At 42.2% G+C, this 19,565-nt stretch overlaps 1 protein-coding gene across 2 annotated transcripts in view; it reads left to right on the top strand.

Moving 5' to 3' along the window:
• The window catches only part of LOC143291506 (uncharacterized), a 33,311-nt gene that overhangs the window by 166 nt on the left and 13,580 nt on the right, over window positions 1-19,565 (top strand). For both annotated transcript variants that reach the window (XR_013056533.1, XM_076601393.1), the window contains exons 2-7: window positions 4,508-4,709; window positions 7,852-7,956; window positions 11,971-12,332; window positions 14,448-14,639; window positions 16,426-16,628; window positions 17,698-18,198. Coding sequence is in view for 1 of the 2 variants with exons in the window: in XM_076601393.1 (XP_076457508.1) it covers window positions 4,508-4,709; window positions 7,852-7,956; window positions 11,971-12,332; window positions 14,448-14,639; window positions 16,426-16,628; window positions 17,698-18,198 (1,565 nt within the window). In the remaining variant the exon portion in view is untranslated. The remainder of the gene's footprint in view (window positions 1-4,507; window positions 4,710-7,851; window positions 7,957-11,970; window positions 12,333-14,447; window positions 14,640-16,425; window positions 16,629-17,697; window positions 18,199-19,565) is intronic.

The raw sequence follows: 19,565 nt of genomic DNA on the forward strand, positions 1-19,565 counted from the left end.
GACCCATCTGATAAGTCTAAAATACGACATCATCATGATCACAACTCGATTTTTTTCCTTTGCATGGATGGAGGGTTTATAAAGGGAAAGAGCGGTTCTCTGTTGGGCACACACTGAATGAATGTGTTATTGCGAACGATTTTGTTGACCTGTGTCTGTGTCCGTCATTCAGTCTGTCAGTTTGTCTGCCTGTAGCTGTCTGTGTGTCTGTGCATGTCTGCCTCCCTCCCTCTTCGTCTCTCTGCCTGTCTCTCACGCTCCCCCATCTCTCTCCCTCCATCCCTCCACCCTCCTTCTCTGCCACCCACCCACATGATAATGATTATTTACATGGCACTGAATCTTGTGCAGAGACAAATCAAAGCGCTCGCACGCCAGTTATTCACACGCATGTATAACTCCAGTTCACCAAGAAGAAAAACAGAACACATAAATACATGTAAATACAAAGCTGGGGTAACTGAAGACAAAGGACGACAGGGGAGGGAGCGGCAGGGATGTGTGGATTTTAAGGCCAGACTTGAAAGCGCGGAGTGCAGAGACCTGACGAAGCGAAGAAGATGAAGTTCATTCCAAGTGCAAGGTCCAGAGAAAGAGCGGCGGCCGACTGTGGAGTATTTTTAAACCACTGAATCATCGCCTGTATTGAATTGTCGCCGGGAATGCATGGATGAAGCAGGCGAAACAAGCAACAGAATTACAATAGGGGAAGCGAAAGAGAATCAGATAGAATTAATGACGAGTTTAGACTTAGCGTCAGTGGATAGATATTTCCGAATGGTTCTGTTACGCCGTTAATGACAGTAGCAGGACTGACAGGCCTGACAGATAAGTTTTGTATGAACAGTCACAGTGTTGTCAATGACAACACCGAGGTTCCTGGCTGAGCTGGAAAGAGGAATAGATGTACTGCCAAGTTTGATTGTGTCAGTTGTGATGGAAGAAAGTTTTTTGTTTTATTCATATGATCATTGCTTCAGTTTTATCTGTGCTCAGTTGTAACTTATCAAGAGTCATCTAGTTCTGAATGTCCAGGACGCAGTCAAATGTTTCTTGCAAGAGAAAGGACATATTTTCAGGGGTATCACTTTTCTGAAGTTGAGTGTCATCAACATAGGAATGATGACTGACACTGTGGCATTTAATCATTTCAGCGAGGGGAGCAGTGCACAGTGTTAAGAGCACGGAGTTTAAAAGAGATCTCTGTGGGGCTCCGTGTTCGATTTCAACAGGGTCAGACTGGCAATTATCAATTACGACAGACTGGAATCGGTCAGTGAGAAATGATTTGAACCAGCTGAGAGCTGTGCCACTGTTACAAAATGAACAAGGAAGACGGGAGCGAAGGGTAGAATAGTCTATTGTGTCGAAGGCGGCTGACAAGTCGAGAAGAGTGAGTATTTTTAAACCACTGAATCATCGCCTGTATTGAATTGTCGCCGGGAATGCATGGATGAAGCAGGCGAAACAAGCAACAGAATTACAATAGGGGAAGCGAAAGAGAATCAGATAGAATTAATGACGAGTTTAGACTTAGCGTCTAAACTCTTACAGTTGTTATCTTCGATAGGAGGCATCGTGTCGGAATCATCAGGCGTTGGACTTCCTGTCCAGTAATCACGGAGTTGGTTTCTTGTCTTTTCCCTGACATAAATATCAGAGGAAAACGAGAGAGAGAAAAAGAACAGGTAAAGAGGGGGACAACGACAACGACGATCATGGTAATGACAGTGGCGTTAGTGAAGACATCGACAGTGAGGACACTGAAACTGACTATCTATTGTATTTCACGTCAGACGGATCACCTCAAATTCAGCATCGGAATCAATAGTAAACAACAATATTTTAGCAATGCGCATAACTCAAACAGAAAAAAAGTTAATTAAGATTGACTCCATCTTTCTCGAGGAATGTTGGGAATCGTTCGTTTCGTTTATTTATCTATAGTCTGTTCATCTGAGATGATGATATTAGACTGAAAATAAATGATATTATTATTATTATTATTTGGATTATTACCATTCCTATCATAATGTTGATTGTTAGTATTAATTAGAAATCGACATTTCTGTATATTCGAATGAATGTTGGGAATAACATCGAAATGATTCAACATTTTACATATCTATTATAATATGACAGAAACAGGAGCGGGACCATGCTGTTCTCTCGCGCAGCGAGCGTGAAAACGGGACCAAATATGTTTTGATGTTTGTTGTGATGCAATAATTTCTGTCACGTTTATTTACAACGTTTCTTCACTGCCGCTTCTCACGTTCATGAACCATGAACCTTCCACAATTCTCTGTGTGTTTTCATATTGATAGACATACCCTCCCCCCTTCTTACTGGTTTATAATTGTTCACACTGTCTAGGTTTTTACATGCTCCAGTGTGCATGTTGAATGTGTGAATGTGTGCCTCTCTGTCAGTCTCTCCACGATTCCGTGTGTCTGCGTGCTGCTTTAACACTGCATTCCTGGCTATTGACGAGTGAGGCAGTCTAAGGTGGAAATGCAGTTTGGTACTTTGAGGTTTCAAACCAAAGACCTTCTGAGTTCACATTCTTTCTCGAATAAGAATTGTAAGGAGGCAGAAGATTCTTCTTTTTTATTTTTATTTTTAATTTAATTTTATTTTTTTATTTATTTATTTATTTATTTTTTGTAAATACTTATACACACATTTTACCAGTGAATATCAGGTTCATATATTTGTTATTTTCCGAAAATAGATCCGCCTTTGGAACACCAAACAAAGCAGGAGCTGTTGGTTTTCCCTAAGGTCTGTTTTTGTATAAATATTCTTCAATATATGAACTTCAGAAGCTTCGTACAATCGGACATAGAAAAAAGTATTCAATAAAATTGAATGTGTCCCTTCAATAAGAACATTTACTGCTTTCTTTGATTTTCATCGTGCTTTGAATAATATTTGAAGGGCAAATATTGAAGACTAATAATCTCGTTCCTTTTGTAACTTCTTTTGCTCTGGACCACACTGACCTATCAACGTCCACATTAATTTTTCTTGACCAAAATTGAGATGCACGTAGTCACTACAGTTCTTTATCCCGATAACCTTTTCTTTATACATTTCGGTTAGGTGTTGTACCGACTTGCCTCGCCTCCCCATGTACCTTCCTCTGCTTCTCCTGTTTGGATCCATCGGACCCACAATCATTTTGGAATCGAGTTGAGTAAAATATTGTACTCAGTCACTGCTTTAGCTTTGTTAGTACCGAGCAAGTTCTGCATTTCTTCGAAAGATAACTGAACTCAAAGTGAGAGAAATCGTGGGACTGCGAGAAATTGCGGGCTAACAGCGGCTTTGGGCAGCGTCCGGGAGGCTTCGAAATGGACGACCGTCTCTTCCTATGTTAATTTCTATCACGACTGGAGGGTCCACCTGTACTGTTGTTGGCTGTCCCACACAGAAAGCTAAGAACAGAGGTCTCGTCTTGCACTGTCTCACCTCATGTCAGCCACTGAAACTGAATGGAAGTCCACTCCCACGACTCTGTCAAAACAGTCTCGTCCAGCGCTTCAAAACAGTGTAGCGTGACGGTAAAAGAGATGTCAGTGTCCATGACTCTGGTTGGCAGCTCACTGTCTCATTCGGATGAGACGATAAACCGAGGTCCCGTGTGCAGCAAGCACTTAGCGCACGTAAAAGAACCCACAGCAACAAAAGGGTAGTACCTGGCAAAAATCTGAAGAAAAATCCTTTCCGATAGGAAAACAAATAAAATTGCAGACAGAAAAAAAAACCCACAAAAAGTGGATGGCGCTCTCGGTGTAGCGACGCGCTGTCCCTAAGGAAAGCAGCCTGTTTCACACAGAGAAATATGTTGTGACTAAAAGAGTAATACAGTACAATACAATACCATACAACAATGTGCAAACGAATCTGTATAAAGGGATTAGGGGCTGGTCTCTGACCGAGTTTCCATATTACTATGATGACAGACGCTGCGATTCCCCGCCAGGTATTTCCGGCCAATGAATAGTGCATGCCTCCGTGAAGCCTGCAGCTTGTCCTTGATGTGCCTTACAGGAGGACCGCATTTCTGTACCGATCAAAGACTTCTTTGCATCAGCTGTGTGTGTGTGTGTGTGTGGGTGTGTGCGCGCGCGCGTGCGTATGTGCGTGTGTGTGTGTGCGCGCGCGCGTGCGTATGTGCGTGTCTGTGCGCGCGTGCGTATGTGTGTGTGTGTGTGTGTGTGTGTGTGTGTGTGTGTGTGTGTGTCTGTCTCTCTCTGTCTGTCTGTCTGTCTCTCTCTCTCTCTCTCTCTATATATATATATATATATATATGTGTGTGTGTGTGTGTGTGTGTGTGTGTGTGTGTGTGTGTGTGTGTGTGATCGTAGTTTTTTTTGTTAATATATGCACACACACACACACACACACACACACACACACACACACACACACATTTTAAAATCAATGTATACCAATAACTGAATAAACTAAGCAGGCTGTCTTTTTGCCTGTGGTGTGGCAGCTCGGGGTATCCAACCCTTCTGTGACGTGGAAAGAGTTCGTTACCTCAACTTACCCGAATGTTCTGAAGGCTACGTACTGTGTCCCACCCCTTCACTTCAACCGGGTGCCCTACCAGCGAGTCCATGTACCCGGCATACCCGATTATCTACGTGCACTTGTGAAGTTGACTCCCGCGGAGCAGAAGAAAGCTTTATCAGCTGGTCAGTCTCTGGCACCCAGTATGTTGTTGTTTCTGTTGTGTGTGCTGTGTATGTGATCTTACTTTTTTTTTCTTTCTTTTTCTTCTTCAGTTGTTCCGAGGAAGTTTTCCACATTTCACAACATCAGTATGCTTCAAAATACACAGAAGAAAAATTGATCTATTGTGATAAAAAGAAATACAAATACATAATAGAAGAGGTTTATTTATTTATTTATTTATTTTTTTATATATACAAGAAAATGAAAGAGCAGAAAAAGAGACCTGTTTTGTGTAAAAAGTTAATAAATTGATGAACATGTACATAGGTGAAATACACAGAAAATACACAGAAGAAGACACGCCTTACTAATAAACATCCCACAAAGCATCAAGTTATGGCAATAGAGTGGAGTGATGGCCTACAGGTAACGCGTCCGCCTACGAAGCGAGAGAATCTGAACGCGCTGGTTCGAATCACGGCTCAGCCGCCGATAATTATTTTCTCCCCCTCCACTAGACCTTGAGTGGTGGTCTGGACGCTAGTCATTCGGATGAGACAATAAACCGAAGTCCCGTGTGCAGCATGCATTTAGCGCACGTAAAAGAACCCACGGCAACAAAAGGGTTGTTCCTGGCAAAATTCTGTAGAAAAATCGACTTCGATAGGAAAAACAAATAAAACTGCATGCAGGAAAAAAATACAAAAAATGGGTGGCGCTGTCAGTGTAGCGACGCGCTCTCCCTGTGGAGAGCAGCCCGAATTTCACAAAAAGAAATCTATTGTGATAAAAAGAAATACAAATACATAATAGAAGAGGTTTATTTATTTATTTATTTTTTTTTTTATATATACAAGAAAATGAAAGAGCAGAAAAAAGAGACCTGTTTTGTGTAAAAAGTTAATAAATTGATGAACATGTACATAGGTGATCAACAAGTAAATATATACATGAATAATTTCTAAAAAAAAATGTTTAAAAAAAGAAAAAAAGAAAAGGATGATAAATTTAAAGATAGAAGAAAAGAAAAGGAAAAATGGAAAATCTCTCTCTCTCTCTCTCTCTCTCTCTATATATATATATATATATATATATATATATATAATGTCAGATCATGGCATGTATTAACGACAACAACTTTTTTTTTTTTTGACAACATTTCTATATAACCATACTAAAGAATTAATGTATGTTAGCACCGACATAAAGTATGGCAACGTTGCTTTTTTTTTTCTTTTTTTTTTCTTTTTTTTGAAACATACAAACAAATCTATTATTATTGTATATTTATTTCTGGCAATATTCTAAAATATATCTAACAATGCTTCATTTATATAGTGTATCGACAGTAGTCTTCAGTTTACTCAGTGTTTCATCACTGATCCAGAGTTGTTGTTTTTTTTTTTGTTTTTTTTTCTTTTTTTTTCTTATTATCATTTTATTAGTATTACTATTATTATTACTACTACCTTTTTCTATATTATAATTATTATTCATTTATTTATTTATTTATGTAAGCTTATCTATTATTTATTCCCCCGTTTTTTTGGGTTTTTTTTGTTTGTTTTTTTCTCAAGGCCTGACTAAGCGCGTTGGGTTACGCTGCTAGTCAGGCATCTGCTTGGCAGATGTGGTGTAGCGTATATGGTTTGTCCGAACGCAGTGACGCCTCCTTGAGCTACTGAAACTGAAACTGAAACTGATCCAGAGTATGGAAGCCACTGCATAAAATCACAGTAATTCATTTCCATTGTGTGTACATGTTTTGTCTAATTTGTATCTTTACTTCAGTTCAGCCACGAATGCCTGCAAAACTGTAAGTTCGGTTTCACTTGATAAACCCTACTCCAATGAATAAAACAAAAGTGCCCATAACAGAAGGTTAAAAAGTGTCATCAGTTACATTTTTATCATCACTTCCAAACAATATCAGCTCAAAGTTAAAGGGCAGGCGTTCACGCTTTTCGCATTTCTCTTTCGAACACCTTATCAACGTCACGTCAAAGATTTGCGAAACTGTAGAGTACCATACATGATAATGCACCGTATCTTTTTCATCATTAAAGTTACATTTGCCATTATCAACCACCCCCATACTTTTTTAGGACAGTATTTGACACTCAGATTTCATGACATGATCTAAGCTGAAACCATTCTATTTTTTTTAATTTTTAATCTTTTATCTTTATAATCGCAGTTTCCAGTTTAATCTGGGTGCTAAACCTCTTTTCCCATGTCGTAAAATCTTTCACGTCAAAAATTTTATTTTGCTCCAAGATTAATTGTAATAAAACCTTTAAAACCCACATATGAGTTTTAGTGCCTTCTTATTTTCATTATCGTGATTAGTTTCGAAAACGATATTTCATTCTCTGGCGTGTTCTTAAATTGATTCAATGCAACTAAGGTAATCAAAATAATTCACCCTTATTCCCCACTTCTCAGAATAAAATTCTTCGTTTTAAAAACCGACAATTCTCACCCAGAAAGTCACACACGTGAAATGCATGTTTTGATGTCCAGTCTTTAAAATGAAAAGGGTTGCTCTCAGTCCGAAATTTGGCATTGAAAAAAAAGAAAAGTGTTAGGCTGTTGTCTGTTTGCTACTGTCCAGTTCAACGTGTGTGTTGTAACTATGACAAGGCTTCATTACATGTATCTTTCCAAAATTGATTTCAGTTACTATTCAAAACCTCTTAGGGCCACAAGTTTAATTTTAGTTATTTCCGGCGAAGTGTTTCCATTTTTATTTGTTATGATTCTTACTATCATCATCATCATTATTGTTATTATTTTCATTTTCATTTGTTTATTTCATTTCCTGGGAGGGGGAGAGAGTGGGGGAAGGAGGTTACTGACACATACATGTATCAAGACAATTCACAAAATTTGCGCGCACCATTTGAAACGATTGTTTTTTAACCTAAAATTCTATTTTGAAACGGATCAGTTATATCAAAAGGAGCTCACAGCGGACGACATTTTCCGGTAGTCTCAATTTCAATGATATTTTCTTTCGTACGTATAAAAAATATCATTATTTATTATTTATCTTGACTGTGAGCAAGCAATTATGATTGGGACTAAATTATTCCCATTTCGCAAAACAATTCTCTGTCCATTGTCAATGAGTCAAGCCATTCACTGTTTGTTCCAATTTAGTTCCAGCGACAAATCACTCCTCATCGAGTTCAGCACCTCAGCAAACAGGGGCGACAACTGGTCAGAGCGGGCCGGGTGCTGCCCAGCCTGGTTCATCTCCACCAGGTAACAGTTTATTTCATGACAGTATGCATGTGTTGGTGACTACTGATTACTACTCATATCAGTGACTAGAGATCACTTCAAATGTTAGTTATAAACTGCAGTGAAGCTACTGAAAGATCTTTTTTTTTTTCAAAAAGGCACATAATATTGTGGTACTGTTATTCCGAATCACAAGGAAGTTCGTCACTTAAAAACAAACAAACAAACAAAAAACAACAAACAAACAAACAAACAAACAACACCAACACCAAAAGAGTGCCAAAGGGCCAGAATGGCAGTGTAGAAAAGGCAACATTACATCTATAGTTTGGTATGTACAACGTACAAAAATGTAACCGAAACATCTGATAAAGTTAATTCGTTTTTCAGTATTGTCTTTTTCATATATCACTCGCAGTTTGTTGTGCATGACTAAGAAAAACAAACAAACAAACGAACAAAAACAAAGCAAAACAAAACAAACAAACAAACAAAACAACTATGGGAGGTGTAGATAAACCGTTTAACTGAATATGAAACAATGAGAAAAGTAAACAGATGGTGGAAAACATTGCTTGATTTATGTTTGGATAGTGCTTGTGTCCATATTTACAATTTGTTCATAGGCTGGACTGAAACAAATCCCGACATGAAAAGAACTAGAACGCCCCCAAAGCTATATCTAGTAAGAATCTATTCTTGAACAGAAAGAAAAGATGGTTGGAGTAAATGATGAGCTTGAAGTGCCTTTTTTTAAAACAGACAACCTGCACCAACACCACCACATGTCTCTCTCTCTCTCTCTCTCTCTCTCTCTCTCTCTCCTCCCCCCCCCCACACACACACTTAAGGTTAGGGGTGGAAAGTCCCATAGCACTTTATGGCCATTTCCACAGTGTGTAGGGCTGAGGACATGAAGCCGAGGCTCAGTCCTCTCTTCCCCAACCGATGTCAGGTGTCCATTCACACCTGGTGGAGTGAGGAAAACCGGAGTAATGTGTCTTTCCCATTGACGCAACACCAGGCCGAAACCCTGATCAAACCGTGATCAAACCGTGTTCAAACCGTGATCAAACCGTGTTCAAACCGTGTTCAAACCGTGTTCAAACCGTGTTCAAACCGTGTTCAAACCCTGATCAAACCGTGTTCTAACCGTGTTCAAACCCTGATCAAACCGTGTTCAAACCGTGTTCAAGCCCTGATCAAACCGTGTTCAAACCCTGATCAAACTCTGATCAAACCGTGTTCAAACCCTGATCAAACCGTGATCAAACCGTGTTCAAACCCTGATCAAACCGTGATCAAACCGTGATCAAACCGTGATCAAACCGTGTTCAAACCGTGTTCAAACCGTGATCAAACCGTGTTCAAACCGTGTTCAAACCGTGTTCAAACCGTGTTCAAACCCTGATCAAACCGTGTTCAAACCCTGATCAAACCGTGTTCTAACCGTGTTCAAACCCTGATCAAACCGTGTTCAAACCGTGTTCAAACCCTGATCAAACCCTGATAAAACCGTGTTCAAACCGTGTTCAAATCCTGATCAAACCGTGATCAAACCGTGTTCAAACCGTGTTCAAACCCTGATCAAACCGTGATCAAACCGTGTTCAAACCGTGTTCAAACCCTGATCAAACCCTGATCAAACCGTGTTCAAGCCCTGATCAAACCGTGTTCAAACCCTGATCAAACCGTGTTCCAGCCCTGATCAAACCGTGTTCAAACCCTGATCAAACCGTGTTCAAACCCTGATCAAACCCTGATCAAACCGTGTTCAAACCCTGATCAAACCCTGATCAAACCGTGTTCAAGCCCTGATTAAACCGTGTTCAAGCCCTGATCAAACCGTGTTCAAGCCCTGATCAAACCGTGTTCAAGCCCTGATCAAACCGTGTTCAAGCCCTGATCAAACCGTGTTCAAACCCTGATCAAACCGTGTTTTACTGGTGAACACTGGATCAGAAGTCCAACGACTCACTGATATGTCAAGTGCACACTACTGTTTCACGGGGGGAGGGGGGCAAGGGGGGGGAATAGCAGACTGCACATCGCTAAATGCAATGACCAAGACATGAATTCATCTCGATAATTTAGTCATCAGTTATATATATGTATATATATATATATATATATAGAGAGAGAGAGAGAGAGAGAGAGAGAGATGGGGATTTCCGTTAGTCATCGCAAGCAGTATGTGTGACTGTGTATTTGTAGTTTTTGATGTGCTCTACCAAAGACGTTTGAAGTGTTGTCTGACCCCCCTCCCCGAATCACAAATATTGCACAATGGGCAGCATCTTTATTAGTTTCAAATTGTGGTAAAAATTATTTCCCTGCAAAAGCAAAAGCTTTTCAGCAAACAATCTTCTATAGCATTTTCTTTTGCTTCAATGTTTCATTTTTGGCATGTTTGCCGAAAAGCTTTCGCTTTTGCAAGGAAATAATTTTTACCACAATTTGAAACTAATAAAAATGCAGCCCATTGTGCAATATTTGTGATTCGCGGAGGGGGGGTCAGACAACACTACAAACATGTGGAGTGATGGCCTTGAGGTCACGCGTCCGCCTATGAAGCGAGAGAATCTGAACGCACTGGTTCGAATCACGGCTCAGCCGCCGATATTTTCTCCCTCTCCACTAGACCTTGAGTGGCGGTCTGGACGCTAGTCATTCGGATGAGACGATAAACCGAGGTCCCGTGTGCAGCATGCACTTAACGCACGTAAAAGAACCCACGGCAACAAAAGGGTTGTCCCTGGCAAAATTCTGTAGAAAAATCCACTTCGATAGGGAAAACAAAGAAAACTGCATGTAGGAAAAAAGAAAAAAGAAAAAAAAAGAAAAAAGAAAAAAAAAGGGTGGCGCTGTAGTGTAGCGACGCGCTCTCTTGGGGAGAGCAGCCCGACTTTCACACAGAAATCTGTTGTGATAAAAAGAAATACAAATACAAAAATTGTTGACTATTTAATGATAATGTACACAGTATTTTCTGTTGGTATGGATGCGTGTGTTGCTACCTTTCCAATACTTCTTTCACATTCCTTCATATTAATGTTATTGATAAATCTGTGGACAATGAAAACTACAGCAATCAGTGAAGATTTTAAAGCATTAGTGTTTGCTATGGCAAAAATTGGTTTAGAAATGAGAACTGGTAATTAATGGTGATGCGCGTATTGTATTTTGATACTCTGTATTCTGTTTACTCCCTTTCAACCATTTCAGTCTATTGATTTGTTTAATTCTAATTACAATCTTATGTTCATACAGTTTACATCATTGGGCATAGCGTGCATTGTGTGAGTTCTTGCAGCGCTAGAACATTTGCCATAAATCAATGTGCCTCTTGAAACGCGGGAACATGGTCAAAGTTTGTGACGTCCGGTGAATGTAATTGCCATGCTTAAGAAATATGTCGCCTTTCTTATCAACAATCGTGTCAACAATGTTTCTTTTAAATGTTTCTTTTTAATGTACAGTGTGTACAAACATCAGAATAACAGAAAATATAGTATTATTTGGTATAGCCGAACATATGTGCACAGAGTCCGGGTTTGACTTTTTGATAATCATTGGTAAAATGTATATTTACAGGTGCAAAATGGAAAAGAGCACACCGAATATGCCTTCTTTTAAAAGCTACCTATTTTCGCGATACAAAATTGTTGTGACACGATGGTTTTGTTGTTGTTGTTGTTGTTGTTTGGGTTTTTCCCCTAGTACTAGTATCAGTGCACTCGTTAAGATAAATGCAAATGAGACATTTTGAGTGGCATGGATATCTTATCTCATATTTGATGACGTATAAACATGATATATCTATATATACACCTACTCACATTTTTATTGCCTGGAATACTTTACATTTGTCATTATATTTTGCTTTCATTGTGTTTTCATCCGTTTCATCATTTCCCCCCTTTCTTTTACACGTATTTGTGTCAATTGTCTATGTTATAAAAATGGAAATTAAAAACACGTTAAAAATGTTTCTTTTAGAGATGATAAAGTATTGTTGTACCTTGTTCCCTTCAGCACAGTCACAGTCATCTGACTACAGCCTCTGGACAACAGACCCAGACCCACACTCCACGCCAGCCCTGGTGCAGGAAAGTGACATGCGTGATGACTTCTGCCAGCAGTATCTCCTCTACAACCTCAGCGCCCTCGCCGAACACATGAAGGAAGTCATGTTCGTGCTCTCCTCAGTCAACTTCCAGAGTTACCTCAGCAGACACGATGCTGCTGCTTACTCCCAGTCGTTCCCATGCCCAAGAGACCTGAGGGAAGGCAAACGCGGGGATTTCGACTTTCTGGTCGTGCACCGTCACCGTGGGTTGTTGGTGGCAGAGATGAAGTCTGTTGGCATGCAACAGGCTCAACTGCAAATGTCCAAGGTTACTAGCGATCGTGTTTCGTATCTGATGTAGCGTGTTCAGTGTCAGTTTCTCAAGGAGGCGTCATTGCGTTCGGACATATACACTACACCACATCTGCTAGGCAGATGCCTGACAACAGCGTTATAACCAACGGGCTTGTTAGGTCTTGAGTGCATGTTTATATTTTTGTGTACCGATCAGAGTGGATTTCTTTTTACATAATTTTGTCAGAAGACAACATTCTCGTTGCCATGGGTTCCTTTTCCGTGCGCCAAGTGCGTGCTGCACAGGGGACCTCGGTTTATTGTCTCATCCGAAAGACTAGACGCTCAGTTTGATTTTCCAGTCAAACTTGGGAGAATGGGCGAGAGCGGGATTCGAACTCAGATCCTCAAGGACTCTCTGTATTGGCAGCTGAACGTCTTAACCATTCTGCCACCGTCCTCTTCAAGTGTAATGTAGTGTCGTGTGTTTGTGTTGGTTGCGTTGCGTTGCGTTGCGTTGCGTTGCATTGTATTGTATTGTATTGTATTGTATTAATTTTTGTCACAAAAAAATTCGCTGTGTGAACTGTCCCACGGAGAGGCGTAACATCATCTCTGTGTTGAAAGGCCATGGTATATTCCACTTTCTTGCCTCAGCAACAAACGGAGACCTCGTGCATTTGCAAATTAAAGTTGAAAATCCATCGATTTGAAAAACTTACGCGAAACTTGCGCGCACAAAATCACGCGACATTTGCACGCGAGGAATCATGTGACATTTGCACGCGAGGAATCATGCAACATTTGCACGCGAGGAATCATGCGACATTTGCACGCAAGGAATCATGCCACATTTGCACGTGAGGACTCATGCCACATTTGCACGCGAGGAATCATCCAACATTTGGACACGAGCACACGAGGAATCATGCGACATTTGCACGCGAGTACACGAGGAAGTATGCGACATTTGCACGCGAGGAATCTTGCAACATTTACACGCGAGGAATCATGCAACATTTACACGCGAGGAATCATGCGACATTTACACGCGAGGAATCATGCGACATTTGCATGCAAGAAAAAAGACCCAGAGCCATGTACCCATGGAAACAAGATTTACCCGCCAGTTTTTGCTGAAACCTTGGCGCCAGTCAATCAAACCTTGGCGCCAGTCAATCAAACCTTGGCGCCAGTACAATCTAACCTTGGCGCCAGTCAATCAAACCTTGGCGCCAGTACAATCTAACCTTGACAACCTTGGCGCCAGTCAATCAAAACTTGGCGCCAGTCAATCAAACCTTGGCGCCAGTCAATCAAACCTTGGCGCCAGTCAATCAAACCTTGACGCCAGTACACTCAAACCTTAGTGCCAGTACAATCAAACCTTGACGCCAGTACACTCAAACCTTGGCGCCAGTCAATCAAACCTTGGCGCCAGTACAATCTAACCTTGACAACCTTGGCGCCAGTCAATCAAACCTTGGCGCCAGTCAATCAAACCTTGGCGCCAGTCAATCAAACCTTGACGCCAGTACAATCAAACCTTGGCGCCAGTCCAATCAAACCTTGGCGCCAGTACAATCAAATCCAGCACTCGGTGTCGAAAATTAAAGATTTTATTCTCTGCAGTAATATTGCTGTGAAAGAAGATAATCTTTTTTATGTGACGCGAAAATGAACATTTTTTTTAAAAAAAGCTTGGCAGCAGCAAGGTGCTTGAAAAAACCTGATTAAGGAGATTGATTTTATGGTTATCTCTTCAGGAAACACACGCGGCTAACAAGGGAGCAGTTCGCTCAAGTAATGGACCTGGTAGAGCGGGTCTTATCAAACACTGTGGCCTCAGCTGAGAAGGGATCTACCCAAAGTTTGGAAAAGTTGCATGCAACGTCCAAATGTTCCGCTCTCTCGCGCGAAAGAAAAGTTTTGCAGCGAAGTTCTTACGGAGCTCGTGCGAAATTCAGATCTATGAATTTATGCAATGACAAATAAGGTTGATCAATGCGTTTTGTTTTTTGTTGTTGTTTTTTTCAATGCGAAACGAAGTTCTCGTGCAAATTTCGCATCCGTATTTCGGGTCACTGGGATGCATCTGCAGTTGGTGTTCTAAAGTGTCTGATGCGTGATCTGATACATGTGATTCCAGGCGCAGGCTGACGACGCTGTGTCCAAGAGACTGCAGAAAGCCGTCAACCAGCTGGGGAAGGGGAGGAGGGTGGCCACTCACCTGGTCAGTGACGTGGCACCAGGTCTACCTGTACACACGGCTCTCTTCCTGCCCTTTGTCAGCCGCCGCCAGTTGCTGAGGGTGCTCACTGCCAGACCTGCTTTGGCAAAGGTATGTTCTGTGAGTCACGCTGCCGTGGCGAAGTGGTTTAGGTCGCGGATGACCATTGGGAGGACGAGAGAGACGTTTTTTTTGTTGTTGTTTTTTTCGGCCCGTGGCCGATTCTAACCAGTGCTGAGTGTGTTGTGGAACCTAATGGGGAGACTGGGATCACACAGCTGAGAGTCTTTGGAAGCGTCTTTGGGAGTGTTGCTCACATTTCCTGATCAACACAGCAGGTGTTTGTATCACTCAGGCCTGGTTGACGTCGGTATATATGATGAGAGTGCAGCCTTGCCAAGTGGTCCAAAACCTTGGGACCCGCATAGTGGCATCTTCATCAGAATATGGAAAACAAAAACATCTTAACCTGTTTCTCTGTCTCTCTGTTCCTGTTTCTGTCTCTCTGTTGATGTGACGTGCCCTTTATCTACAGTGGAAGTGACAATTTCATCAAGAAAGGTAAAAATGTGACGAGGCAAGAGAGCCTAATGGTGTCATTGGCTAACTCTTAAAAAATGGTGATTTTATATTTTATATTTTATTCTTAGCATCATGTTTAAATGTATTAAGTGATACTGGAGAATACCTGGAAAACTAAACAAATCTATTATCCCTTTAATCAGAAAGGGGGGGGGGGGGGGGTATCAATGATCCAAATGACATTGAAGGCATTTCTGTGGCTGGCATAAGCAGTAAACGTTTTAGTTCTGTTCCAACTTCATCACTTCAGGGACAGATACATCAGAAGAATTCAACAGGTGACCACCAGGCAGGATTCGTAAAGTATTATTCAGCAGTTGATCATAGTCATGTGTAAACTATTAGCACTCATGCACAAACAGTTTACTTTGGATATAAAGTTGTATGTTGCTTTTTTGGATTTGGAATAGACATTGCGTTGGATTCAATTTCAAGGAAACTTGCTGGCCTAGTTTGTTGAAGAATAGCATTGAAGAAAATTAGAGAGAGTTTGAACATTGTTTACTCCAGTTATATTGATTGAACAAACTACGTAAAAGAAGACGACGTAGGTAGCCTTGTTCTATTCTCTTTATCGAATACTCAGCTGGCTCACTTTTAGGCACAGTGCAAATTTTTGTAATGGTATAATGATTAAATTGGTTATTCTTTTGTATGCTGACAACATTGTCTTGTTCTCAGAAACTGTAAGCACTTGACACATGTTTCAAACTCTATCTAATAGAATTTTCAAAAAGTAAAATAAGTTGCTGGACGATATTATAGCATACAATATTTATTCAGTATAAAAGTTTTCGGCTATCCCCCCCTTCCCCCTCCAGAATATACCCAGCTAGATGTTTTAGTATAGCGGAAGCGCCAAATCCTGTGGACTGATCAGTGGCAGACATGCCACGTCTGTAAAGGTAAAAGATGAAAGTAACAAAGGTTGAAGACCACACAGCCTTTTACTTTTACGGACAATTGGGCAGCGAACTCATGTCTACTGAGTTAAGGTGCTCAGCACAGGAAGGTGGAGCCTTATTCTCTCCTTCCGCCGATTTGACCTTCCCCAACCGAAATCGGGTACCCATTTACACCTGACTGTGGTGAGGCCAACCCGGAGTGACTAGCATTTCCCAATGTCACAGCATCATGCCGAAACGGAGCTTCAAACCCGGGTCTCTTGTGAACGCTGGGTCAGAAGTCCAGCGCCTAATCCACCTTGCCACGGCGCCTCCTAACTGAAAAGAAGGGGTCAGGATGAGAGAACAAAAGATGTTTCCATTCACAGTTCTCTTCACAAGTCACTTCGTGTTTGCCTTGGCTCGTGCAGGACGTACGTAGCTGCCTGGGTGTGAACAGAACCCAAGAGGCTGCGGCCTTGACCTTGTGTTCTGATGACCTCAGCAAAACTACTGACCCCTGGCACTGTCCTGCCAGCGTCCTCTCTCGTCTCAAGGCCTGGTGGCAACGTCGCATGACGTCATGTCCCGGGCCAGCACTCACTGACGATCAGTATGTGGAGATTATCGGCAGGTAAGTACAGGGTTGAGCAACAGGTGATTACATTTTTTTCAAACAATTTTTATTCAAAGGTTTACAGAATCTAACATTTTACACTATGGGAAGTGAAAACAGAGTATCATACTGACAGTTCAACACCAGCAGAACAGTGGCAGAACAATAAGTACTCATGAGCACATCATGTCCGTATGATATTACAAAGTTTCTTTTCGTACAATATATACAAATGGTGACCACTTCTGTGCAAATTTGTCATTTTGCAGAGTTAGTTCAAAAGCTTACTTGTCGACTTCACATGCCAGTTTAAGATATTTTGAATATTTCCAGAGTTGGCTTTACTTTGCTGATTCTGCATTTGCATGCAGAGAATTTGGCTATCGACAAAATGTGAAGAGCATCCATCATTGAATAAAATCAAGTAAAAAAAAATTATCGTATCAAAAAAAAAAGCATTAGTGCATACTAAAGAGCAAGTCTATCACAACTGATACAATTTTCTTATCAAAGCTGATAAACGGTGTCCAAAGATATTATATGGTCATACTCATAATGTACGATTGCGTCCTTTTATTTTCTTTACAAAAATCGCACTTTATATGATTACAAGTATCATCCGCTAGTGAGAACAGAGAGGACTGGCAGCTGACTACGGGGATAATGGCTAGTTTGAACGAGAATAATCCGAAATTGAGATTAACGACTATTAATCGTTGAGTACCAGCTGCCGTTGTGAAGTGAAAATTTTAATCTGGAATTGAAGGTATGTTTCACTGGATCTCCAAGACAGTCCCAAAATTGAATTTAAAAATGCGCGCGCGCGCGCGCGCGCGCGCGCGCGTGTGTGTGTGTGTGTGTGTGTGTGTGTGTGTGTGTGTGTGTGTGTGTGTGTGTGTGTGTGTGTGTGTGACGCACAACAATGACTTTAATTTCCAACTTTGACACAACAATCACAAGTGATCCTGGGATTTCTCGGCGCGATGTTTGTGTCTGGAAATAAAAGAACGTTTCCAAACATGACAGATTTAAGATAAGGAAATCACTTCATGACCTGCTTGCTGTGGTTTGTTGTTGCTGCTGCCAGGTTCGTGGGGCCGGCCACCTGTGTGTCAGTGCACTACGCCGCCACTCCCAGACTGACCGTGGAGGTTCGAACACAGGGGGAGGCAGTGTCCGAACTGGGCTCCAGACTGGCACGTCTGGTCCTGACACCCGAACAAACAGACCTTCTCACCAGGGCCCCTCCCCTTGCGTACCTCACGGGGCTCCCGGGCACCGGCAAGACGGTGATGCTGGTCTTGATGGGGCTGGTCTGGTGCCACAGAGGCTGGAACGTACAGGTGGTCAGTACCAACACGTCATCTCTGGCAGCCTCTCGACTCGTGTATCATCAGATGAAGAAGACGCTGCACACTGCTGCTGCTTCTGGGACTGGAGTGACTGCCGGAGACGTCTTTTTTCGGTACCTTAGTTCTGTCCGTGAGGTCGATGGCAGGCTAGATGTGGAGGTGCAGGAAATCATCCGAGCATCGCCAAGGCAGCCAGTGTGTGTCATCTTGGATGAGTCAGACAGTGAAGATTACACGTGAGTTGAGTGGTTTACAGATGGGTGGAACGGGAACGTTTAGTAGGGAAGGAAAGGTGTGGTGTGGTGTGGTGTGGTGTGGTGTGGTGTGGTGTGATGTCATGTGGTGTGGTATGTGGTGTGGTGTGGTTCGGTGTGGTGTGGTGTGGTGTGTGGTGTGGTGTGGTGTGGTATATGGTGTGGTGTGTGGTGTGGTGTGGTGTGGTGTGTGGCGTGGTGTGTGGTGTGGTGTGGTGTGGTGTGAGGTGATGTGGTGTGGTGTGGTGTGGTGTGGTGTGATGTGGTGTGTTGTGGTGTGGTGTGTGATGTGGTGTGGTGTTGTGTGTGGTGTGGTGTGTGGTGTGGTGTGTAGTGTGGTGTGTGGTGTGGTGTGTATGGTGTGGTGTGGTGTGGTGTGTATGGTGTGGTGTGGTGTGTATGGTGTGGTGTGGTGTGTATAGTGTAGTGTGGTGTGTATAGTGTAGTGTGGTGTGTATGGTGTGGTGTGGTGTGTATGATGTGTGTGGTGTGGTGTGTGTGGTGTGGTGTGTATGGTGTGTGTGGTGTGGTGTGTATGGTGTGGTGTGTATGGTGTGTGTGGTGTGGTGTGTATGGTGTGTGTGGTGTGATGTGGTATGGTGTGGTGTGTATGGTGTGGTGTGGTGTGTATGGTGTGGTGTGATGTGTTGTGGTGTGGTGTGGTGTGTATGGTGTGGTGTGTATGGTGTGGTGTGGTGTGTTGTGGTGTGGTGTGGTGTGTATGGTGTGGTGTTGTGTGATGTGGTGTGGTGTGGTGTGTATGGTGTTTATGGTGTGGTGTGGTGTGTATGGTGTGGTGTGATGTGGTGTGGTGTGGTGTGGTGTGTATGGTGTGTGTGATGTGATGTGGTATGGTGTGGTGTGATATGGTGTGGTGTGGTTTGGTGTGATGTGGTGTGTATGGTGTGGTGTGGTATGGTGTGGTGTGTATGGTGTGGTGTGATGTTTATGGTGTGGTGTGGTGTAGTGTGGTGTATATGGTGTGGTGTAGTGTATATGGTGTGGTGTGGTGTGGTGTATATGGTGTGGTGTGGTGTGGTGTAGTGTGGTGTATATGGTGTGGTGTGGTATGGTGTGGTGTATATGGTGTGGTGTGGTGTGGTGTATATGGTGTGGTGTAGTGTATATGGTGTGGTGTGGTGTGGTGTATATGGTGTGGTGTGGTGTGGTGTAGTGTGGTGTATATGGTGTGGTGTGGTGTAGTGTGGTGTATATGGTGTGGTGTGGTGTAGTGTGGTGTATATGGTGTGGTGTGGTGTGGTGTATATGGTGTGGTGTGTATATGGTGTGGTGTATATGGTGTGGTGTGGTGTATATGGTGTGGTGTGGTGTAGTGTGGTGTATATGGT

Source organism: Babylonia areolata, chromosome 17 (genome assembly GCF_041734735.1).
Source record: "Babylonia areolata isolate BAREFJ2019XMU chromosome 17, ASM4173473v1, whole genome shotgun sequence".
Lineage (NCBI taxonomy): Eukaryota > Metazoa > Mollusca > Gastropoda > Neogastropoda > Buccinidae > Babylonia > Babylonia areolata.